At 54.3% G+C, this 26,040-nt stretch overlaps 1 protein-coding gene across 2 annotated transcripts in view; it reads left to right on the top strand.

Annotated features, from left to right (window-relative positions):
* Positions 1-4,108: 4,108 nt before the first annotated feature.
* BTBD9 (BTB domain containing 9) overlaps positions 4,109-26,040 on the top strand; it is a 119,761-nt gene continuing 97,829 nt past the window's right edge. The window contains exons 1-3 of one of the 2 annotated variants that reach the window (XM_073556276.1): positions 4,109-4,292; positions 14,091-14,295; positions 15,981-16,344. In XM_073556276.1, the coding sequence (XP_073412377.1) occupies positions 4,196-4,292; positions 14,091-14,295; positions 15,981-16,344 (666 nt within the window). In that variant the 5' untranslated portion in view covers positions 4,109-4,195. Of the gene's footprint in view, positions 4,293-4,320; positions 4,455-14,090; positions 14,296-15,980; positions 16,345-26,040 lie in introns of those variants that run through there. The other variant, XM_073556277.1, reaches the window with a different exon arrangement.

Raw genomic sequence — 26,040 nt, 5'->3', positions numbered from 1 at the left:
TGTCTGCTGGGAGTTGTAGTCTTTGTATGAAAGAGGCATCCTGAAGTGATGAATAATACTTTAAAGTACCACAAAGGTGTAGGTTTTATTTTTTTTTTTTTTCAGCGATGGAGTGGCTCTTTGGATTATTACACTGCTCAAAAAAATAAAGGGAACACTTAAGCAGCAGAATATATCTCCAAGTAAATCAAACTTCTGTGAAATCAAGCTGTCCACTTAGGAAGCAACACTGACTGACAATCAACTTCACATGCTGTTGTGCAAATGGAATAGACAACAGTTGGAAATTATTGGCAATTATCAAACCCTCAATAAAGGAGTGGTTCTGCAGGTGGGGACCACAGACCACATCTCAGTACCAATGCTTTCTGGCTGATATTTTGGTCACTTTTGAATGCTGGTTGTGCTTTCACACTCGTAGTAGCATGAGACGGACGCTGCAACCCACACAAGTGGCTCAGGTAGTGCAGCTCATCCAGGATGGCACATCAATGCGAGCTGTGGCAAGGTTTACTGTGTCTGTCAGCGTAGTGTCCAGAGGCTGGAGGCACTACCAGGAGACAGGCCAGTACACCAGGAGATGTGGAAGGGGCCGTAGGAGGGCATCAACCCAGCGGTAGGACCACTACCTCAGCCTTTGTGCAAGGAGGTGCACTGCCCGAGCCCTGCAAAATGACCTTCTGCAGGCCACAAATGTGCATGTGTCTGCACAAGTGGTTGGAAACTGACACCATGAGGATGGTCTGAGGGCCTGACGCTCACAGCCCAACACCGTGCAGGATGCTGGGCATTTGCCACAGAACACCAGGATTGGCAAACTCGCCACTGGCGCCCTGTGCTCTTCACAGATGAAAGCAGGTTCACACTGAGCACATGACAGAGTCTGGAGACACCATGGAGAGCGATCTGTTGTCTGCAACATCCTTCAGCATGACCGGTTTGGCAGTGGGTCAGAAATGATGTGGGGTGGCATTTCTTTGGAGGGCCGCATGGTGTTTGGCTGTGAGCACAACCCCCATCTGTGGACATCGGGCCCTCAGAACATCCTCATGGAGTCGGTTTCTAATCGTTTGTGCGGACACATGCACATTTGTGGCCAGCTGGAGGTCATTTTGCAGGGCGCTGGAAGTGCTGCTCCTGTTTTTCCTTGCACAAAGGCGGAGGTAGCGGTCCTGCTGCTGGGTTGTTGCCCTCCTACGGCCCCCTCCACGTCTCCTGGTGTACTGGCCTGTCTCCTGGTAGCACCTCCAGCCTCTGTACACTACGTTGCAGACACAGCAAACCTCCTTGCCACAGCTCGCATTGATGTGCCATCCTGGATGAGCTGCACTACCTGATCCACTCATGTGGGTTGTAGAGTCCGTCTCATGCTACCACGAGTGTGAAAGCACAACCAGCATTCAAAAGTGACCAAAACATCAGCCAGAAGGCATTGGTACTGAGATGTGGTCTGTGGTCCCCACCTGCAGGACCACTCCTTTATTGAGGGTGTCTTGATAATTGCCCATAATTTCCATCTGTTGTCTATTCCATTTGCACAACAGCCTGTGAAATTGATTGTCAATCAGTGTTGCTTCCTAAGTGGACAGTTTGATTTCACAGAAGTTTGATTTACTTAGTTATATTCTGTTTGTGTTCCCTTTATTTTTTTGAGCAGTGTGTAATGTGTGTACAAGTGAGGGGTGGGTGGGTGTGTGTATATGTATATATATACACATATACATTTCTGATCACACATGGGACATTGCCGCACGCAGGGCAAATGGTGGAACATTTTATGGTCCAGTTTCTCCTATTATCCCTTTTGAGAAAACAAAACTTGGGGCTAAAACAAGATGTTAGTGGAAAGTTCTTCATTTTCACAGCCCAATATTACACAGTTGTGTGGGGTACCTGTGGGTGTAAGATGCCCCCTTCTCCCCCAGATGAATTCTGTGAGAGGTTTAGTTTCCACAGTGGGGTCACGTGTGGGGGGGGGGGGTTCCTGCTGTTCTGGCTCTTCGGGGGCTCGGCCATTGTGACACGGCGTCTGCAATCTCTTCTAGCAAATATTGTGCTCCAAGCGTTGGCCGTCGCCTCGAGCCGCCGGCCCACCGAGGCCCTGCACACAGGGGAGACCTCACACAGCGCACCGTCCAATCGCTCCTGTTACCCTTGAGAAAATAAAAAATGTGGGACGAAAGCGACAATTTAGTGAAGGACATCTACTGTAACTTTCCATTTACAGGTTACTGATTCCTGTGAAACCCTAAAGGGTTAAACCTTCTGACTGTGGGCTCGGAGGGTGCAGATCTCACCACGGGGTCTGGTGCACCAGTTTTCTGACATTTCGGCCCCTCGGTCACTTCAAGAGCGAACTGGACCCGAAAAATAAATGTAATTGAAAAATTGCTGATGAACATTTCACTCTTCTAAGGCTGTGGGCCCACGTAGCGTTTTAAAACGCTCACTAAAAACCGGACTCCTTCCCAGAAAACGCGCGATTTCACCGCGATTATGATCGCGATTTTGCCGCGATTTTCGCGTGCGATATTCAAGCACTTTCCAAGCGATTTGAAGCATCGCTTGGAAAGTGATTGACAGGTTGGTCACACTCGTCAAACATAGTGTTTGACAAGTGTGACCAGGTTTTTACTATTGAGGCCGCCTGTGCAGCGTCAATAGTAAAAGATAGGATGTTAAAATGCTAAAAAAAATAAAAAAATCGGGGTATATTTACCTTCCGGCGTCCCGCACTGCCATCCCGGGCCTCAGCGTTCCCAGTAATGCCTTGCGAGACCTGTGATGACGTTGGTCTCGCGTTGCTATGGCGATCTCACGAGACCGCTAGAGTCACGCGAGACTACGTCACTACAGGGCCTTGCCGCAAGGCATTACTGGGAACGCTTAGGCCGGGAATGCAGCGCGGGACACCGGAAGGTAAATATACCCCGATTTTTTTATTCTTTTTTTTACAGGGGTGTGGTACCCAGGGCCTGGAGGACAGTCTCCTCTCCTCCACACTGTGGGTACCAACCGCACATGAGACGCTTAACTTCCCGCATGTTGGGCACAGCCACATGCAGGAAGTCAGTGATTCTCATGCATTCCTATGGGTGCGGAATCGGGGCAATTCTTTGCGATTCCGCACAAAAGAATGAGCATGCTGCGATTTTTTCCGCGATGCGATTCCGCCACGGAAAAAAGTGCAGCATTAGCACAGCATGTGCGGAATGCCATAGGAATGCATGGGGGGCGTTCTGTACACGATTTTTAAGCGTTTTCGCGCCAAAAATCGCGTCAAAAACGCTTAAAAATCGCTACGTGGGCACATAGCCTAATAACGTAAGAAACGAGAAGTCTGCGGCCGCGAAGACGGCGGCGATGGCCGATCCCTGCACGGTGTGGGCTGTTATACCAGAAAAAGAAGCACAAGGTCTACACTTACACGTTTGTGAAGATTTTTGGCAGATTTTGAGATATTTTTTTAAACGCAAATTATATCGAGTAAAACTGACCACCAACATGAAGTAGAAGACCCGACGGAGAGACGTCAGTCAGCTCTCATCACCTGTCAGTCAGCTCTCATCACCTGTCAGTCAGCTCTCATCACCTGTCAGTCACCTGTCAGTCACCTGTCAGTCAGCTCTCATCACCTGTCAGTCAGCTCTCATCACCTGTCAGTCAGCTCTCATCACCTGTCAGTCACCTGTCAGTCACCTGTCAGTCAGCTCTCATCACCTGTCAGTCAGCTCTCATCACCTGTCAGTCAGCTCTCATCACCTGTCAGTCACCTGTCAGTCACCTGTCAGTCAGCTCTCATCACCTGTCAGTCACCTGTCAGTCAGCTCTCATCACCTGTCAGTCACCTGTCAGTCAGCTCTCATCACCTGTCAGTCAGCTCTCATCACCTGTCAGTCAGCTCTCAGTCACCTGTCAGTCACCGCTCAGTCCTCACATTTCCTCTTGTCAATAACCCTTTACATTCACCGCCCGTTGGTGACCGCATCCGCTGAGTAGTGGACTGCCCCTTTAAGGGGGTAAGAAACTTCCTGGCTACTTCTCTGTGATCACGTGACCTGGCTGTTTGGGTCACATGATACCTTTGACAACTGGTCACGTGTTTAGCGAGGTCCACAGTGCGGCTGTGGCAGGAAATGTGATCAGACAATGCCGCTCTGCGGATCGTGTGAGGCAGGACGTGCCAGGAGTAAACATGGCCGCCCGCACAGGAGCGTCTGACGTCAGGGTGCACGTAGACGTTGGGTGGGCGTGGCCGTCTGAGGCGCAGGAAGGAGCTGTCAGTGCGGCCGGTGAGTGACACCTCTGTATGTCTGTGTGATGTGTGGCCCCGGAGTCACATCCCCCACAGTCAGTGCGGCCTCCGGCACCGGGCGTGACGCGGCCTGCAGCCGCTGCGTGTCTGTACAAGGGCCCGCGTATAGCGCGGCGTGTTATACGCCCTGATATGTGCTGTGTGTGATATATCCTCCCCCCCCATGTGTGATAAATCCTCCTCTCCCCCCGTGTGTGATATATCCTCCTCTCCCCCCGTGTGTGATATATCCTCCTCTCCCCCCGTGTGTGATATATCCTCCTCCCCCCGTGTGTGATATATCCTCCTCTCCCCCCCATGTGTGATATATCCTCCTTCCCCCCCCATGTGTGATATATCCTCCTCTCCCCCCCATGTGTGATATATCCTCCTCTCCCCCCCATGTGTGATATATCCTCCTCTCCCCCCCATGTGTGATATATCCTCCTCTCCCCCCGTGTGTGATATATCCTCCTCCCCCCGTGTGTGATATATCCTCCTCTCCCCCCCATGTGTGATATATCCTCCTCTCCCCCCCATGTGTGATATATCCTCCTCTCCCCCCCATGTGTGATATATCCTCCTCTCCCCCCGTGTGTGATATATCCTCCTCCCCCCGTGTGTGATATATCCTCCTCTCCCCCGTGTGTGATATATCCTCCTCTCCCCCCCCATGTGTGATATATCCTCCTCTCCCCCCCATGTGTGATATATCCTCCTTCCCCCCCCATGTGTGATATATCCTCCTCTCCCCCGAGTGTGATATATCCTCCCCCCCATGTGTGATATATCCTCCCCCCCCATGTGTGATAAATCCTCCTCTCCCCCCGTGTGTGATATATCCTCCTCTCCCCCCGTGTGTGATATATCCTCCTCCCCCCGTGTGTGATATATCCTCCTCTCCCCCCCATGTGTGATATATCCTCCTCTCCCCCCCATGTGTGATATATCCTCCTTCCCCCCCCATGTGTGATATATCCTCCTCTCCCCCGAGTGTGATATATCCTCCCCCCCATGTGTGATATATCCTCCTCTCCCCCATGTGTGATATATCCTCCTCTCCCCCCATGTGTGATATATCCTCCTCTCCCCCCGTGTGTGATATATCCTCCTCTCCCCCGAGTGTGATATATCCTCCCCCCCCATGTGTGATATATCCTCCTCTCCCCCCGTGTGTGATAAATCCTCCTCTCCCCCCGTGTGTGATATATCCTCCTCTCCCCCCGTGTGTGATATATCCTCCTCTCCCCCCCATGTGTGATATATCCTCCTCTCCCCCCCATGTGTGATATATCCTCCTCTCCCCCGAGTGTGATATATCCTCCCCCCCATGTGTGATATATCCTCCTCTCCCCCATGTGTGATATATCCTCCTCTCCCCCCCATGTGTGATATATCCTCCTCTCCCCCCGTGTGTGATATATCCTCCTCTCCCCCGAGTGTGATATATCCTCCCCCCCCATGTGTGATATATCCTCCTCTCCCCCCGTGTGTGATAAATCCTCCTCTCCCCCCGTGTGTGATAAATCCTCCTCTCCCCCCGTGTGTGATATATCCTCCTCTCCCCCGTGTGTGATATATCCTCCTCTCCCCCCCATGTGTGATATATCCTCCTCTCCCCCCGTGTGTGATATATCCTCCTCTCCCCCCGTGTGTGATATATCCTCCTCTCCCCCCCATGTGTGATATATCCTCCTCTCCCCCGAGTGTGATATATCCTCACTCTCCCCCCCCGTGTGTGATATATCCTCACTCCCCCCCCCCCGTGTGTGATATATCCTCCTCTCCCCCCCATGTGTGATATATCCTCCCCCCCGTGTGTGATATATCCTCCTCTCCCTCGTGTGATATATCCTCTCCCCCCCCATGTGTGATATATCCTCCTCTCCCCCCCATGTGTGATATATCCTCCTCTCCCCCCCCATGTGTGATATATCCTCCTCTCCCCCGAGTGTGATATATCCTCCTCTCCCCCCGTGTGTGATATATCCTCCTCTCCCCCCCGTGTGTGATATATCCTCCTCTCCCCCCCGTGTGTGATATATCCTCCTCCCCCCCCCCGTGTGTGATATATCCTCCTCTCCCCCCCATGTGTGATATATCCTCCTCTCCCCCCCATGTGTGATATATCCTCCTCTCCCCCCCATGTGTGATATATCCTCCTCTCCCCCCCCGTGTGTGATATATCCTCCTCTCCCCCCCCCGTGTGTGATATATCCTCCTCTCCCCCCCCGAGTGTGATATATCCTCCTCTCCCCCCGTGTGTGATATATCCTCCTCTCCCCCCCGTGTGTGATATATCCTCCTCCTCTCCCCCGTGTGTGATATATCCTCCTCCCCCCCGTGTGTGATATATCCTCCTGTCCCCCGTGTGTGATATATCCTCCTCTCCCCCGTGTGTGATATATCCTCCTCTCCCCCGTGTGTGATAAATCCTCCTCTCCCCCCGTGTGTGATATATCCTCCTCCCCCCCCCCCGTGTGTGATATATCCTCCTCCCCCCCCCCGTGTGTGATATATCCTCCTCTCCCCCGTGTGTGATATATCCTCCTCCCCCCCATGTGTGATAAATCCTCCTCTCCCCCCATGTGTGATATATCCTCCTCACCCCCCGTGTGTGATATATCCTCCTCTCCCCCCCATGTGTGATATATCCTCCTCTCCCCCCATGTGTGATATATCCTCCTCTCCCCCGAGTGTGATATATCCTCCTCTCCCCCATGTGTGATATATCCTCCTCTCCCCCATGTGTGATATATCCTCCTCTCCCCCCCATGTGTGATATATCCTCCTCTCCCCCCGTGTGTGATATATCCTCCTCTCCCCCGAGTGTGATATATCCTCCCCCCCCATGTGTGATATATCCTCCTCTCCCCCCGTGTGTGATAAATCCTCCTCTCCCCCCCCGTGTGTGATAAATCCTCCTCTCCCCCCGTGTGTGATAAATCCTCCTCTCCCCCCGTGTGTGATATATCCTCCTCCCGTGTGTGATATATCCTCCTCTCCCCCCCATGTGTGATATATCCTCCTCTCCCCCGAGTGTGATATATCCTCACTCCCCCCCCCCCGTGTGTGATATATCCTCCTCTCCCCCCCGTGTGTGATATATCCTCCTCTCCCCCCCATGTGTGATATATCCTCCCCCCCCGTGTGTGATATATCCTCCTCTCCCTCGTGTGATATATCCTCCTCTCCCCCCCATGTGTGATATATCCTTCCCCCCCCATGTGTGATATATCCTCTCCCCCCCATGTGTGATATATCCTCCTCTCCCCCCCCATGTGTGATATATCCTCTCCCCCCATGTGTGATATATCCTCCTCTCCCCCATGTGTGATATATCCTCCTCTCCCCCCCATGTGTGATATATCCTCCTCTCCCCCGTGTGTGATATATCCTCCTCTCCCCCCCGTGTGTGATATATCCTCCTCTCCCCCCCCGTGTGTGATATATCCTCCTCTCCCCCCCATGTGTGATATATCCTCCTCTCCCCCCCCATGTGTGATATATCCTCCTCTTCCCCCCCCGTGTGTGATATATCCTCCTCTCCCCCCCCCCGTGTGTGATATATCCTCCTCTCCCCCCCCGTGTGTGATATATCCTCCTCTCCCCCCCCGTGTGTGATATATCCTCCTCTCCCCCCCGTGTGTGATATATCCTCCTCTCTCCCCCATGTGATATATCCTCCTCTCCCCCCCATGTGTGATATATCCTCCTCTCCCCCCCGTGTGTGATATATCCTCTCCCCCCCGTGTGTGATATATCCTCTCCCCCCCCGTGTGTGATATATCCTCCTCTCCCCCCCGTGTGTGATATATCCTCCTCTCCCCCCGTGTGTGATATATCCTCTCCCCCCCGTGTGTGATATATCCTCCTCTCCCCCCCGTGTATGATATATCCTCCTCTCCCCCCCCCCCGTGTGTGATATATCCTCCTCCCCCCCCCGTGTGTGATATATCCTCCTCTCCCCCGTGTGTGATATATCCTCCTCCCCCCCGTGTGTGATATATCCTCCCCCCCCCGTGTGTGATATATCCTCCCCCCCCCGTGTGTGATATATCCTCCCCCCCCCCGTGTGTGATATATCCTCTCCCCCGTGTGTGATATATCCTCCCGCCCTCCCATGTATGATATATCCTCCTCTCCCCCATGTGATATATATCCTTCTCCCCCCCGTGTGATATATATCCTCCTCTCACCCTTGTGATATATATCCTCCTGTCCCCCGCGTGTGTGATATATCCTCCTCTCCCCCCCCGTGTGTGATACATCCTCCTCTCCCCCCCGTGTGTGATATATCCTCCTCTCCCCCCGTGTGTGATATATCCTCCTCTCCCCCCCGTGTGTGATATATCCTCCTCCCCCCGTGTGTGATATATCCTCCTCTCCCCCCCGTGTGTGATATATTCTCCTTTCCCCCCCGTGTGTGATATATCCTCCTCTCCCCCCCGTGTGTGATATATCCTCCTCTCCCCCGTGTGTAATATATCCTCCTCTCCCCCCGTGTGTGATATATCCTCCTCTCCCCCCCGTGTGTGATATATCCTCCTCTCCCCCCCGTGTGTGATATATCCTCCTCTCCCCCATGTGATATATATCCTTCTCCCCCCCGTGTGATATATATCCTCCTCTCACCCTTGTGATATATATCCTCCTGTCCCCCGCGTGTGTGATATATCCTCCTCTCCCCCCCCGTGTGTGATACATCCTCCTCTCCCCCCCGTGTGTGATATATCCTCCTCTCCCCCCGTGTGTGATATATCCTCCTCTCCCCCCCGTGTGTGATATATCCTCCTCCCCCCGTGTGTGATATATCCTCCTCTCCCCCCCGTGTGTGATATATTCTCCTTTCCCCCCCGTGTGTGATATATCCTCCTCTCCCCCCCGTGTGTGATATATCCTCCTCTCCCCCGTGTGTAATATATCCTCCTCTCCCCCCGTGTGTGATATATCCTCCTCTCCCCCCCGTGTGTGATATATCCTCCTCTCCCCCCCGTGTGTGATATATCCTCCTCTCCCCCCCGTGTGTGATATATCCTCCTCTCCCCCCCGTGTGTGATATATCCTCCTCTCCCCCCGTGTGTGATATATCCTCCTCTCCCCCCCGTGTGTGATATATCCTCCTCTCCCCCCCGTGTGTGATATATCCTCCTCTCCCCCCCGTGTGTGATATATCCTCCTCTCCCCCCCCGTGTGTGATATATCCTCCTCACTCCCCCCGTGTGTGATATATCCTCCTCACTCCCCCCCGTGTGTGATATATCCTCCTCACTCCCCCCAGTGTTTGATATATCCTCACTCCCCCCCGTGTGTGATATATCCTCCTCACTCCCCCCCCGTGTGTGATATATCCTCCTCACTCCCCCCCCCGTGTGTGATATATCCTCCTCACTCCCCCCGTGTGTGATATATCCTCCTCACTCCCCCCGTGTGTGATATATCCTCCTCACTCCCCCCGTGTGTGATATATCCTCCTCACTCCCCCCGTGTGTGATATATCCTCCTCACTCCCCCTGTGTGTGATATATCCTCCTCACTCCCCCTGTGTGATATATCCTCCTCTCCCCCGCGTGTGTGATATATCCTCCTCCCCCCCCGTGTGTGATATATCCTCCTCCCCCCCCGTGTGTGATATATCCTCCTCTCCCCCCGTGTGTGATATATCCTCCTCTCCCCCCCGTGTGTGATATATCCTCCTCTCCCCCGAGTGTGATATATCCTCCTCTCCCCCCGTGTGTGATATATCCTCCTCTCCCCCCGTGTGTGATATATCCTCCTCTCCCCCCGTGTGTGATATATCCTCCTCTCCCCCCGTGTGTGATATATCCTCCTCTCCCCCCGTGTGTGATATATCCTCCTCTCCCCCCGTGTGTGATATATCCTCCTCTCCCCCCGTGTGTGATATATCCTCACTCCCCCCCCCCGTGTGTGATATATCCTCACTCCCCCCCCGTGTGATATATCCTCCTCTCCCCCCGTGTGTGATATATCCTCCTCCCCCCCCGTGTGTGATATATCCTCCTCTCCCCCGAGTGTGATATATCCTCCTCTCCCCCGAGTGTGATATATCCTCCTCTCCCCCGAGTGTGATATATCCTCCTCTCCCCCCGTGTGATATATCCTCCTCTCCCCCCCGTGTGATATATCCTCCTCACCCCCCGTGTGTGATATATCCTCCTCTCCCCCCCGTGTGTGATATATCCTCCTCTCCCCCCCGTGTGTGATATATCCTCCTCTCCCCCCCCCGTGTGTGATATATCCTCCTCTCCCCCCCCGTGTGTGATATATCCTCCTCTCCCCCCCCGTGTGTGATATATCCTCCTCTCCCCCCCCGTGTGTGATATATCCTCCTCCCCCCCCCGTGTGTGATATATCCTCCTCTCCCCCCCGTGTGTGATATATCCTCCTCTCCCCCCCCCGTGTGTGATATATCCTCCTCTCCCCCCCCCGTGTGTGATATATCCTCCTCTCCCCCGTGTGTGATATATCCTCCTCTCCCCCGAGTGTGATATATCCTCCTCTCCCCCCGAGTGTGATATATCCTCCTCTCCCCCCGTGTGTGATATATCCTCCTCTCCCCCCCGTGTGTGATATATCCTCCTCTCCCCCCCGTGTGTGATATATCCTCCTCTCCCCCCCGTGTGTGATATATCCTCCTCTCCCCCCCGTGTGTGATATATCCTCCTCCCCCCCCGTGTGATATATCCTCCCCCCCCGTGTGTGATATATCCTCCTCTCCCCCGCGTGTGTGATATATCCTCCCCCCCTCCCATGTGTGTGATATATCCTCCTCTCCCCCGTGTGATATATATCCTCCTCTCCCCCGTGTGATATATATCCTCCTCCCCCCCGTGTGATATATATCCTCCTCTCCCCCGTGTGATATATATCCTCCTCTCCCCCGCGTGTGTGATATATCCTCCTCTCACCCCCGTGTGTGATATATCCTCCTCTCCCCCGTGTGATATATATCCTCCTCTCCCCCGTGTGATATATATCCTCCTCTCCCCCGCGTGTGTGATATATCCTCCTCTCACCCCCGTGTGTGATATATCCTCCTCTCACCCCCGTGTGTGATATATCCTCCTCTCCCCCCGTGTGTGATATATCCTCCTCTCCCCCCGTGTGTGATATATCCTCCTCTCCCCCCGTGTGTGATATATCCTCCTCTCCCCCCGTGTGTGATATATCCTCACTCCCCCCCCCGTGTGTGATATATCCTCACTCCCCCCCGTGTGATATATCCTCCTCTCCCCCCGTGTGTGATATATCCTCCTCCCCCCCCGTGTGTGATATATCCTCCTCTCCCCCGAGTGTGATATATCCTCCTCTCCCCCGAGTGTGATATATCCTCCTCTCCCCCCCGAGTGTGATATATCCTCCTCTCCCCCCCGAGAGTGATATATCCTCCTCTCCCCCCGAGAGTGATATATCCTCCTCTCCCCCCGTGTGATATATCCTCCTCTCCCCCCCGTGTGATATATCCTCCTCACCCCCCGTGTGTGATATATCCTCCTCTCCCCCCGTGTGTGATATATCCTCCTCTCCCCCCCGTGTGTGATATATCCTCCTCTCCCCCCCCGTGTGTGATATATCCTCCTCTCCCCCCCCGTGTGTGATATATCCTCCTCTCCCCCCCGTGTGTGATATATCCTCCTCTCCCCCCCCGTGTGTGATATATCCTCCTCTCCCCCCCGTGTGTGATATATCCTCCTCTCCCCCCCGTGTGTGATATATCCTCCTCTCCCCCCCGTGTGTGATATATCCTCCTCTCCCCCCCGTGTGTGATATATCCTCCTCTCCCCCCCGTGTGTGATATATCCTCCTCTCCCCCCCGTGTGATATATCCTCCTCTCCCCCCCCCGTGTGTGATATATCCTCCTCTCCCCCCCCCGTGTGTGATATATCCTCCTCTCCCCCATGTGTGATATATCCTCCTCTCCCCCGTGTGTGATATATCCTCCTCTCCCCCGTGTGTGATATATCCTCCTCTCCCCCGAGTGTGATATATCCTCCTCTCCCCCCGTGTGTGATATATCCTCCTCTCCCCCCGTGTGTGATATATCCTCCTCTCCCCCCCGTGTGTGATATATCCTCCTCTCCCCCCTGTGTGTGATATATCCTCCTCTCCCCCCCCCGTGTGATATATCCTCCCCTCCCCCGCGTGTGTGATATATCCTCCCCCCCTCCCATGTGTGTGATATATCCTCCCGCCCTCCCATGTATGATATATCCTCCTCTCCCCCGTGTGATATATATCCTCCTCCCCCCCGTGTGATATATATCCTCCTCTCCCCCGTGTGATATATATCCTCCTCTCCCCCGCGTGTGTGATATATCCTCCTCTCACCCCCGTGTGTGATATATCCTCCTCTCACCCCCGTGTGTGATATATCCTCCTCTCCCCCCCGTGTGTGATATATCCTCCTCTCCCCCCGTGTGTGATATATCCTCCTCTCCCCCCAGTGTGTGATATATCCTCCTCTCCCCCCCGTGTGTGATATATCCTCCTCCCCCCCCGTGTGATATATCCTCCTCTCCCCCCCCCGTGTGTGATATATCCTCCTCTCCCCCCCGTGTGTGATATATCCTCCTCTCCCCCCCGTGTGTGATATATCCTCCTCTCCCCCCCGTGTGTGATATATCCTCCTCTCCCCCCGTGTGTGATATATCCTCCTCTTCCCCCCCGTGTGTGATATATCCTCCTCTTCCCCCCCGTGTGTGATATATCCTCCTCTTCCCCCCCGTGTGTGATATATCCTCCTCTCCCCCCCCGTGTGTGATATATCCTCCTCTCCCCCCCGTGTGTGATATATCCTCCTCCCCCCCCAGTGTGTGATATATCCTCCTCCCCCCCCGTGTGTGATATATCCTCCTCTCCCCCCCGTGTGTGATATATCCTCCTCTCCCCCCCGTGTGTGATATATCCTCCTCTCCCCCCCCCCGTGTGTGATATATCCTCCTCTCCCCCCCCCCCCGTGTGTGATATATCCTCCTCTCCCCCCCGTGTGTGATATATCCTCCTCTCCCCCCCCAGTGTGTGATATATCCTCCTCTCCCCCCCGTGTGTGATATATCCTCCTCTCCCCCCTGTGTGTGATATATCCTCCTCTCCCCCCCGTGTGTGATATATCCTCCTCTCCCCCCCGTGTGTGATATATCCTCCTCTCCCCCCCGTGTGTGATATATCCTCCTCTCCCCCCCCGTGTGTGATATATCCTCCTCTCCCCCCCCGTGTGTGATATATCCTCCTCTCCCCCCCCGTGTGTGATATATCCTCCTCTCCCCCCCGTGTGTGATATATCCTCCTCTCCCCCCCGTGTGTGATATATCCTCCTCTCCCCCCCGTGTGTGATATATCCTCCTCTCCCCCCCCCAGTGTGTGATATATCCTCCTCTCCCCCCCCAGTGTGTGATATATCCTCCTCTCCCCCCCCAGTGTGTGATATATCCTCCTCTCCCCCCCCAGTGTGTGATATATCCTCCTCTCCCCCCCGTGTGTGATATATCCTCCTCTCCCCCCCGTGTGTGATATATCCTCCTCTCCCCCCCCCGTGTGTGATATATCCTCCTCTCCCCCCCGTGTGTGTTATATTTTTTTCCTCACTAGGCTTCGCGCTCGTCATGACGCCTGCCTCTTCTCGTCTCTGGTGTAGGCTTCACCATCAGGTCTCCGTTTCCCCTTCTTGGCCATGGTGCAGGCCTCGCCCGTCTCACCCTTGTCTTGCCCTCACCCTGCCCTCGCCTTGCCCGTCTCCCGGTCTTCCCCTCCTCACCCATCCATCCTTTTTTCCAGGGCTGCAGTTGGGCTCCAGGATGAGTAACAGCCACCCGCTGCGTCCGTACACGGCCGTGGGAGAGATCGATCATGTGCACATCCTGTCGGAGCATGTGGGCACCCTGATCAGCGGCGAGGAGTACAGCGACGTCACCTTCGTGGTGGACAAGATGCGGTTTCCTGCGCACAGAGTCATCCTCGCCGCCCGCTGCCAGTACTTCAGGTAGAAAGCTTCATCGCCATCTCCGTTGTGCAGGATCTCTGCTTGTTGTCAGATGCTGGAATCTTTCCTCATCAGTCTGGATTTTTATTTATCAACTGAAACATTGTACCAATTCCTCAGCTGTGGTAACGGGAGGGGAATGGTGCTGGTGTTAGTTCTTGTTCACTGACCACAAGAAGAGAACAATACTTGATCCATAAACTATATGTGATGGCTGCAGACGGCGTGGGGTGCAGGGCGGGGTGTGGGGTGTACGGGATGCAGGGCATGGTGTATACTGGGTGTACGGCGTGCAAGGTGGGATGTAGGATGAGGCGTACGGGGTGTTAGGGTGGGGTGTACGGGATGCAGGGCGGGATGTAGTGGGGTGTACGGGGTGGGATGTAGTGTGGTGTATACGGGGTACAGGGCGGGGTGTGGAGTACAGGGTGCAGGGCGTGGTGTATACGGGGTGTACGGCGTGCAAGGTGGCATGTAGGGTGGAGGGTGCGGGTGTAGGATGACGCGTACGGGATGCAGGGCGGGATGTAGTGTGGGGTGTAATGGGTGGCGTGGGGTGCAGGGCACGAGGTGCAGGGGGAGTACAGGGAGTGGTGTGTACGGCGTGCAAGGTGGCATGTAGGGTGGGGGGTGCGGGTGTAGGATGACGCGTACGGGATGCAGGGCGGGATGTAGCGTGGGGTGTACTGGGTGGCGTGGGGTGCAGGGGGCGTAGGGAGTACAGGGTACAGGGCGTGGTGTATACGGGGTGTACGGCGTGCAAGGTGGCATGTAGGGTGGGGGGTGCGGGTGTAGGATGACGCATACGAGGGTGTAGGGTGGGGTGTACGGGATGCATGGCGGGATGTAGTGTGGGGTGTACGGCAGGGCTGTGGAGTCGGTAAGCCAAACCTGCGACTCCGACTCCTCAATTTCCCTTACACCGACTCCGACTCCACGACTCCGACTCCCACACATATTGCTTATATTTAAGTGAAAAATTTATTGTAGTACAATGTGAACCTCAGACATTTAATCATTTTTATGATCCAATAATCAAGATATTTAGATAGAACAGAATATATATTGGTGTACTACCCGGCTTTCATTCTTTTTGGTACAGATATGATATGGACACAGATATGGATAAATGGATAGATAGAGCAGATTTCTAATCTGCTTTTGCTATTGAAAACATTATCTATGAGCTCAAAAACCTTTCAGGTGATGCAGTTTTTTAAAAAGATGATCAGCTTTTGCAGCTGAAAAACGTATCCTCAAAAAACTCAGGAAAAACGCTGTGTGTGAATGTAGCCTTAGATCAGGAATATAACAGCCATTTATAGGACATTTCATAACTTTCCCAAACTCCTATGAAAAAATATTCAGCACATCCTGCATTGAATTACTGTACCCAATTTATTATATATTTTAGGAGTCGGAGTCGGTACATTTTATACCAACTCCGACTCCACCAAAATGAGCACCGACTCCGACTCCACGACTCCGACTCCACAGCCCTGGTGTACGGGGTACAGGGCTGGGTGTGGAGTACGGGGTGCAGGGCGTGGTGTGTACGGCATGCTAGGTGGCATGTAGGGTGGAGTGTGCGGGGTGTGGGGCAGGTTGTATGGTGTGTGGGAGTGCGGGGTGTGTATTCGGGGGCTGCTCTCTGTCCATATACTCATGTGTGTCACACTACACAGGGCGCTGTTATACGGAGGGATGCGGGAGTCTCGCCCGGAGGCAGAGATCACCCTGCAGGACACCAGCCCCGAGGCCTTCTCCATGCTGATGAAGTACATGTACACGGGCCGGGCGAGCCTGCGGGACGAGCGGGAGGAGGTGCTGCTGGACTTCCTGAGCCTCGCGCACAAGTATGGCTTCCCCGAGCTGGAGGACTCCACGTCTGAGTACCTGTGCACCATCCTGAAGATCCAGAACGTGTGCATGATCTACGACGTGGCCAGCCTCTACTCGCTGTCCAAGCTCTGCTCCACCTGCTGTGTGTTCATGGACCGAAACGCGCAGGACGTCCTCGCCAGTGACGGCTTCCTGACCCTGTCCAAGGTGCGGACCCCTGATAGTGCACATCACTGCGCAGGGTCTAGATTGTATGCAGGGCTTCCACTTTGACTGTTGGTGCTTCCCTTGTGCACCCCCTGTAGTCGCTCTACCCGCTCTGTGCACAGGTGCGATATGATGTGAGCCCCTTGTGTCCCCCCTGTAGTCACTCTGTATAAAAGTGCGGTATGATGTGAGCCCCCTGTAGTTGCTCTGTAAACAGGTGTGGTATGATGTGAGCCCCCTGTAGTCGCTCTGTACACAGGTGCAGTATGATGTGCGCCCCTTGTGTGCCCCCTGTAGTCGCTCTGTATACAGGTGCGGTATGATGTGAGCCCCCTGTAGTCGCTCTGTACACAGGTGCGGTATGATGTGAGCCCCCTGTAGTCGCTCTGTATACAGTGCGGTATGATGTGAGCCCCTTGTAGTTGCTCTGTACACAGGTGTGGTATGATGTGAGCCCCCTGTAGTCGCTCTGTACACAGGTGCAGTATGATGTGAGCCCCTTGTGTGCCCCCTGTAGTCGCTCTGTATACAGGTGCGGTATGATGTGAGCCCCCTGTAGTCGCTCTGTACACAGGTGCGGTATGATGTGAGCCCCCTGTAGTCGCTCTGTATACAGGTGCGGTATGATGTGAGCCCCCTGTAGTCGCTCTGTATACAGGTGCGGTATGATGTGAGCCCCCTGTAGTCGCTCTGTACACAGGTGCGGTATGATGTGAGCCCCTTGTGTGCCCCCTGTAGTCGCTCCGTATACAGGTGCGGTATGATTTGAGCCCCTTGTATGCCCCCTGTAGTCACTCTGTACACAGGTGCAGTATGATGTGAGCCCCCTGTAGTTGCTCTGTACACAGGTGCGGTATGATGTGAGCCCCTTGTAGTCGCTCTGTACACAGGTGCAGTATGATGTGCGCCCCTTGTGTGCCCCCTGTAGTCGCTCTGTATACAGGTGCGGTATGATGTGAGCCCCCTGTAGTCGCTCTGTACACAGGTGCGGTATGATGTGAGCCCCCTGTAGTCGCTCTGTATACAGGTGCGGTATGATGTGAGCCCCCTGTAGTCGCTCTGTATACAGGTGCGGTATGATGTGAGCCCCCTGTAGTCGCTCTGTACACAGGTGTGGTATGATGTGAGCCCCCTGTAGTCGCTCTGTACACAGGTGCAGTATGATTTGAGCCCCTTGTATGCCCCCTGTAGTCACTCTGTACACAGGTGCAGTATGATGTGAGCCCCCTGTAGTTGCTCTGTACACAGGTGCGGTATGATGTGAGCCCCTTGTAGTCGCTCTGTACACAAGTGCGGTATGATGTGAGCCCCTTGTGTGCCTCCTGTAGTCACTCTGTATACAGGTACGGTATGATGTGAGCCCCCTGTAGTCGCTCTGTACACAGGTGCAGTATGATGTGAGCCCCTTGTGTGCCCCCTGTAGTCACTCTGTACACAGGTGCGGTATGATGTGTGCCCCCTGTAGTCGCTCTGTATACAGGTTCGCTATGATGTGAGCCCCCCTGTAGTCACTCTGTACACAGGTGCGGTATGATGTGAGCCCCTTGTGTGCCCCCTGTAGTCACTCTGTATATTGGTGCGGTATAATGTGTGCCCCCTGTAGTTGCTCTGTACACAGGTGCGGTATGATGTGAGCCCCTTGTGTGCCTCCTGTAGTCACTCTGTGCACAGGTGCGGTATGATGTGAGCCCCCTGTAGTCGCTCTGTACACAGGTGCAGTATGATGTGAGCCCCCTGTAGTCGCTCTGTATACAGGTGCGGTATGATGTGAGCCCCCTGTAGTCACTCTGTATACAGGTGCAGTATGATGTGAGCCCCCTGTAGTCGCTCTGTATACAGGTGCGGTATGATGTGAGCCCCCTGTAGTCGCTCTGTATACAGGTGCTGTATGATGTGAGCCCCTTGTAGTCGCTCTGTATACAGGTGCTGTATGATGTGTGCCCCCTGTAGTCGCTCTGTATACAGGTGCAGTATGATGTGAGCCCCCTGTAGTCGCTCTGTATACAGGTGCTGTATGATGTGAGCCCCTTGTAGTCGCTCTGTATACAGGTGCTGTATGATGTGTGCCCCCTGTAGTCGCTCTGTACACAGGTGCGGTATGATGTGAGCCCCTTGTGTGCCCCCTGTATTTACTCTGTATAGAGGTGCGGTATCATGTGAGCCCCTTGTGTGCCCCCTGTATTTACTCTGTACACAGGTGCAGTATGATGTGAGCCTCCTGTAGTCGCTCTGTACACAGGTGCAGTATGATGTGAGCCCCCTGTAGTCGCTCTGTATACAGGTGCAGTATGATGTGAGCCCCCTGTAGTCGCTCTGTACACAGGTGCGGTATGATGTGAGCCCCCTGTAGCCGCTCTGTATACATGTGCTGTATGATGTGAGCCCCCTGTAGTCGCTCTGTATACAGGTGCTGTATGATGTGAGCCCCCTGTAGTCGCTCTGTATACAGGTGCTGTATGATGTGAGCCCCCTGTAGCCGCTCTGTATACATGTGCTGTATGATGTGAGCCCCCTGTAGTCGCTCTGTACACAGGTACGGTATGATGTGAGCCCCCTGTAGCCGCTCTGTATACAGGTGCGGTATGATGTGAGCCCCTTGTGTGCCTCCTGTAGTCGCTCTGTGCACAGGTGCGGTATGATGTGAGCCCCTTGTGTGCCCCCTGTAGTCGCTCTGTGCACAGGTGCGGTATGATGTGAGCCCCTTGTGTGCCCCCTGTAGTCGCTCTGTATACAGGTGCGGTATGATGTGAGCCCCTTGTGTGCCCCCTGTAGTCGCTCTGTACACAGGTGCGGTATGATGTGAGCCTCCTGTAGTCGCTCTGTACACAGGTGCAGTATGATGTGAGCCCCCTGTAGTCGCTCTGTACACAGGTGCGGTATGATGTGAGCCCCTTGTGAGCCTCCTGTAGTCGCTCTGTACACAGGTGCAGTATGATGTGAGCCCCTTGTGTGCCCCCTGTAGTCACTCTGTATATTCTTGCGGTATAATGTGTGCCCCCTGTAATCACTCTGTACACAGGTGCTGTATGATGTGAGCCCCCTGTAGTCGCTCTGTACACAGGTGCAGTATGATGTGAGCCCCTTGTGTGCCCCCTGTAGTCGCTCTGTATACAGGTGCGGTATGATGTGAGCCCCCTGTAGTCGCTCTGTACACAGGTGCGGTATGATGTGAGCCCCCTGTAGTCGCTCTGTATACAGGTGCGGTATGATGTGAGCCCCCTGTAGTCGCTCTGTATACAGGTGCGGTATGATGTGAGCCCCCTGTAGTCGCTCTGTACACAGGTGCGGTATGATGTGAGCCCCTTGTGTGCCCCCTGTAGTCGCTCCGTATACAGGTGCGGTATGATTTGAGCCCCTTGTATGCCCCCTGTAGTCACTCTGTACACAGGTGCAGTATGATGTGAGCCCCCTGTAGTTGCTCTGTACACAGGTGCGGTATGATGTGAGCCCCTTGTAGTCGCTCTGTACACAGGTGCAGTATGATGTGCGCCCCTTGTGTGCCCCCTGTAGTCGCTCTGTATACAGGTGCGGTATGATGTGAGCCCCCTGTAGTCGCTCTGTACACAGGTGCGGTATGATGTGAGCCCCCTGTAGTCGCTCTGTATACAGGTGCGGTATGATGTGAGCCCCCTGTAGTCGCTCTGTATACAGGTGCGGTATGATGTGAGCCCCCTGTAGTCGCTCTGTACACAGGTGTGGTATGATGTGAGCCCCCTGTAGTCGCTCTGTACACAGGTGCAGTATGATGTGTGCCCCTTGTGTGCCCCCTGTAGTCGCTCTGTATACAGGTGCGGTATGATGTGAGCCCCCTGTAGTCGCTCTGTACACAGGTGCGGTATGATGTGAGCCCCCTGTAGTCGCTCTGTATACAGTGCGGTATGATGTGAGCCCCTTGTAGTTGCTCTGTACACAGGTGTGGTATGATGTGAGCCCCCTGTAGTCGCTCTGTACACAGGTGCAGTATGATGTGAGCCCCTTGTGTGCCCCCTGTAGTCGCTCTGTATACAGGTGCGGTATGATGTGAGCCCCCTGTAGTCGCTCTGTACACAGGTGCGGTATGATGTGAGCCCCCTGTAGTCGCTCTGTATACAGGTGCGGTATGATGTGAGCCCCCTGTAGTCGCTCTGTATACAGGTGCGGTATGATGTGAGCCCCCTGTAGTCGCTCTGTACACAGGTGCGGTATGATGTGAGCCCCTTGTGTGCCCCCTGTAGTCGCTCCGTATACAGGTGCGGTATGATTTGAGCCCCTTGTATGCCCCCTGTAGTCACTCTGTACACAGGTGCAGTATGATGTGAGCCCCCTGTAGTCACTCTGTACACAGGTGCAGTATGATGTGAGCCCCCTGTAGTTGCTCTGTACACAGGTGCGGTATGATGTGAGCCCCTTGTAGTCGCTCTGTACACAGGTGCAGTATGATGTGCGCCCCTTGTGTGCCCCCTGTAGTCGCTCTGTATACAGGTGCGGTATGATGTGAGCCCCCTGTAGTCGCTCTGTACACAGGTGCGGTATGATGTGAGCCCCCTGTAGTCGCTCTGTATACAGGTGCGGTATGATGTGAGCCCCCTGTAGTCGCTCTGTACACAGGTGCGGTATGATGTGAGCCCCTTGTGTGCCCCCTGTAGTCGCTCCGTATACAGGTGCAGTATGATTTGAGCCCCTTGTATGCCCCCTGTAGTCACTCTGTACACAGGTGCAGTATGATGTGAGCCCCCTGTAGTTGCTCTGTACACAGGTGCGGTATGATGTGAGCCCCTTGTAGTCGCTCTGTACACAAGTGCGGTATGATGTGAGCCCCTTGTGTGCCTCCTGTAGTCACTCTGTATACAGGTACGGTATGATGTGAGCCCCCTGTAGTCGCTCTGTACACAGGTGCAGTATGATGTGAGCCCCTTGTGTGCCCCCTGTAGTCACTCTGTACACAGGTGCGGTATGATGTGTGCCCCCTGTAGTCGCTCTGTATACAGGTTCGCTATGATGTGAGCCCCCCTGTAGTCACTCTGTACACAGGTGCGGTATGATGTGAGCCCCTTGTGTGCCCCCTGTAGTCACTCTGTATATTGGTGCGGTATAATGTGTGCCCCCTGTAGTTGCTCTGTACACAGGTGCGGTATGATGTGAGCCCCTTGTGTGCCTCCTGTAGTCACTCTGTGCACAGGTGCGGTATGATGTGAGCCCCCTGTAGTCGCTCTGTATACAGGTGCGGTATGATGTGAGCCCCCTGTAGTCACTCTGTATACAGGTGCAGTATGATGTGAGCCCCCTGTAGTCGCTCTGTATACAGGTGCGGTATGATGTGAGCCCCCTGTAGTCGCTCTGTATACAGGTGCTGTATGATGTGAGCCCCTTGTAGTCGCTCTGTATACAGGTGCTGTATGATGTGTGCCCCCTGTAGTCGCTCTGTATACAGGTGCAGTATGATGTGAGCCCCCTGTAGTCGCTCTGTATACAGGTGCTGTATGATGTGAGCCCCTTGTAGTCGCTCTGTATACAGGTGCTGTATGATGTGTGCCCCCTGTAGTCGCTCTGTACACAGGTGCGGTATGATGTGAGCCCCTTGTGTGCCCCCTGTATTTACTCTGTATAGAGGTGCGGTATCATGTGAGCCCCTTGTGTGCCCCCTGTATTTACTCTGTACACAGGTGCAGTATGATGTGAGCCTCCTGTAGTCGCTCTGTACACAGGTGCAGTATGATGTGAGCCCCCTGTAGTCGCTCTGTATACAGGTGCAGTATGATGTGAGCCCCCTGTAGTCGCTCTGTACACAGGTGCGGTATGATGTGAGCCCCCTGTAGCCGCTCTGTATACATGTGCTGTATGATGTGAGCCCCCTGTAGTCGCTCTGTATACAGGTGCTGTATGATGTGAGCCCCCTGTAGTCGCTCTGTATACAGGTGCTGTATGATGTGAGCCCCCTGTAGCCGCTCTGTATACATGTGCTGTATGATGTGAGCCCCCTGTAGTCGCTCTGTACACAGGTACGGTATGATGTGAGCCCCCTGTAGCCGCTCTGTATACAGGTGCGGTATGATGTGAGCCCCTTGTGTGCCCCCTGTAGTCGCTCTGTACACAGGTGCGGTATGATGTGAGCCTCCTGTAGTCGCTCTGTACACAGGTGCAGTATGATGTGAGCCCCCTGTAGTCGCTCTGTACACAGGTGCGGTATGATGTGAGCCCCTTGTGAGCCTCCTGTAGTCGCTCTGTACACAGGTGCGGTATGATGTGAGCCCCTTGTGTGCCCCCTGTAGTCGCTCTGTATACAGGTGCGGTATGATGTGAGCCCCTTGTGTGCCTCCTGTAGTCGCTCTGTGCACAGGTGCGGTATGATGTGAGCCCCTTGTGTGCCCCCTGTAGTCGCTCTGTATACAGGTGCGGTATGATGTGAGCCCCTTGTGTGCCCCCTGTAGTCGCTCTGTACACAGGTGCGGTATGATGTGAGCCTCCTGTAGTCGCTCTGTACACAGGTGCAGTATGATGTGAGCCCCCTGTAGTCGCTCTGTACACAGGTGCGGTATGATGTGAGCCCCTTGTGAGCCTCCTGTAGTCGCTCTGTACACAGGTGCAGTATGATGTGAGCCCCTTGTGTGCCTCCTGTAGTCGCTCTGTACACAGGTGCGGTATGATGTGAGCCTCCTGTAGTCGCTCTGTACACAGGTGCGGTATGATGTGAGCCTCCTGTAGTCGCTCTGTACACAGGTGCAGTATGATGTGAGCCCCCTGTAGTCGCTCTGTACACAGGTGCAGTATGATGTGAGCCCCTTGTGTGCCCCCTGTAGTCGCTCTGTACACAGGTGCAGTATGATGTGAGCCCCTTGTGTGCCCCCTGTAGTCGCTCTGTACACAGGTGCGGTATGATGTGAGCCCCTTGTGTGCCTCCTGTAGTCGCTCTGTACACAGGTGCAGTATGATGTGAGCCCCTTGTGTGCCCCCTGTAGTCACTCTGTATATTCTTGCGGTATAATGTGTGCCCCCTGTAATCACTCTGTACACAGGTGCTGTATGATGTGAGCCCCCTGTAGTCGCTCTGTACACAGGTGCGGTATGATGTGAGCCCCTTGTGTGCCCCCTGTATTTACTCTGTATACAGGTGCGGTATGATGTGAGCCCCTTGTGTGCCCCCTGTATTTACTCTGTATACAGGTACGGTATGATGTGAGCCCCCTGTAGTCGCTCTGTACACAGGTACGGTATGATGTGAGCCTCCTGTAGTCGCTCTGTACACAGGTGCAGTATGATGTGAGCCCCTTGTGTGCCCCCTGTAGTCGCTCTGTACACAGGTGCAGTATGATGTGAGCCCCTTGTGTGCCTCCTGTAGTCGCTCTTTACACAGGTGCAGTATGATGTGATCCCCTTGTGTGCCCCCTGTAGTCGCTCTGTACACAGGTGCAGTATGATGTGAGCCCCTTGTGTGCCCCCTGTAGTCGCTCTGTACACAGGTGCAGTATGATGTGAGCCCCTTGTGTGCCTCCTGTATTCGCTCTGTACACAGGTGCGGTATGATGTGAGCCCCTTGTGTGCCTCCTGTATTCGCTCTGTACACAGGTGCAGTATGATGTGAGCCCCTTGTGTGCCCCCTGTAGTCGCTCTGTACACAGGTGCGGTATGATGTGCGCCCCTTGTGTGCCTCCTGTATTCGCTCTGTACACAGGTGCAGTATGATGTGAGCCCCTTGTGTGCCTCCTGTACTCGCTCTGTACACAGGTGCGGTATGATGTGAGCCCCTTGTGTGCCTCCTGTATTCGCTCTGTACACAGGTGCAGTATGATGTGAGCCCCTTGTGTGCCCCCTGTAGTCGCTCTGTACACAGGTGCGGTATGATGTGAGCCCCTTGTGTGCCTCCTGTAGTCGCTCTGTACACAGGTGCAGTATGATGTGAGCCCCTTGTGTGCCCCCTGTAGTCACTCTGTATATTCTTGCGGTATAATGTGTGCCCCCTGTAATCACTCTGTACACAGGTGCTGTATGATGTGAGCCCCCTGTAGTCGCTCTGTACACAGGTGCGGTATGATGTGAGCCCCTTGTGTGCCCCCTGTATTTACTCTGTATACAGGTGCGGTATGATGTGAGCCCCTTGTGTGCCCCCTGTATTTACTCTGTATACAGGTACGGTATGATGTGAGCCCCCTGTAGTCGCTCTGTACACAGGTACGGTATGATGTGAGCCTCCTGTAGTCGCTCTGTACACAGGTGCAGTATGATGTGAGCCCCCTGTAGTCGCTCTGTACACAGGTGCGGTATGATGTGAGCCCCTTGTGAGCCTCCTGTAGTCGCTCTGTACACAGGTGCAGTATGATGTGAGCCCCTTGTGTGCCCCCTGTAGTCGCTCTGTACACAGGTGCAGTATGATGTGAGCCCCTTGTGTGCCCCCTGTAGTCGCTCTGTACACAGGTGCAGTATGATGTGAGCCCCTTGTGAGCCTCCTGTAGTCGCTCTTTACACAGGTGCAGTATGATGTGAGCCCCTTGTGTGCCTCCTGTAGTCGCTCTTTACACAGGTGCAGTATGATGTGAGCCCCTTGTGTGCCCCCTGTAGTCGCTCTGTACACAGGTGCAGTATGATGTGAGCCCCTTGTGTGCCCCCTGTAGTCGCTCTGTACACAGGTGCGGTATGATGTGAGCCCCTTGTGTGCCTCCTGTATTCGCTCTGTACACAGGTGCGGTATGATGTGAGCCCCTTGTGTGCCTCCTGTATTCGCTCTGTACACAGGTGCAGTATGATGTGAGCCCCTTGTGAGCCCCCTGTAGTCGCTCTGTACACAGGTGCAGTATGATGTGAGCCCCTTGTGAGCCCCCTGTAGTCGCTCTGTACACAGGTGCAGTATGATGTGAGCCCCTTGTGAGCCTCCTGTAGTCGCTCTGTACACAGGTGCAGTATGATGTGAGCCCCTTGTGTGCCCCCTGTAGTCGCTCTGTACACAGGTGCAGTATGATGTGAGCCCCTTGTGTGCCCCCTGTAGTCGCTCTGTACACAGGTGCAGTATGATGTGAGCCCCTTGTGAGCCTCCTGTAGTCGCTCTTTACACAGGTGCAGTATGATGTGAGCCCCTTGTGTGCCTCCTGTAGTCGCTCTTTACACAGGTGCAGTATGATGTGAGCCCCTTGTGTGCCCCCTGTAGTCGCTCTGTACACAGGTGCAGTATGATGTGAGCCCCTTGTGTGCCCCCTGTAGTCGCTCTGTACACAGGTGCGGTATGATGTGAGCCCCTTGTGTGCCTCCTGTATTCGCTCTGTACACAGGTGCGGTATGATGTGAGCCCCTTGTGTGCCTCCTGTATTCGCTCTGTACACAGGTGCAGTATGATGTGAGCCCCTTGTGAGCCCCCTGTAGTCGCTCTGTACACAGGTGCAGTATGATGTGAGCCCCTTGTGAGCCCCCTGTAGTCGCTCTGTACACAGGTGCAGTATGATGTGAGCCCCTTGTGTGCCCCCTGTAGTCGCTCTGTACACAGGTGCAGTATGATGTGAGCCCCTTGTGTGCCTCCTGTAGTTGCTCTGTACACAGGTGCGGTATGATGTAAGCCCCTTGTGAGCCCCCTGTAGTCGCTCTGTACACAGGTGCAGTATGATGTGAGCCCCTTGTGAGCCCCCTGTAGTCGCTCTGTACACAGGTGCAGTATGATGTGAGCCCCTTGTGAGCCCCCTGTAGTCGCTCTGTACACAGGTGCAGTATGATGTGAGCCCCCTGTAGTCGCTCTGT

This window comes from Dendrobates tinctorius, unplaced genomic scaffold, assembly GCF_039654945.1.
Source record: "Dendrobates tinctorius isolate UK_male_01 unplaced genomic scaffold, ASM3965494v1 ptg000232l, whole genome shotgun sequence".
Lineage (NCBI taxonomy): Eukaryota > Metazoa > Chordata > Amphibia > Anura > Dendrobatidae > Dendrobates > Dendrobates tinctorius.
Note: the sequence above shows the minus strand (reverse complement) of the source record. Positions and strands in the feature narration are given on the sequence as shown.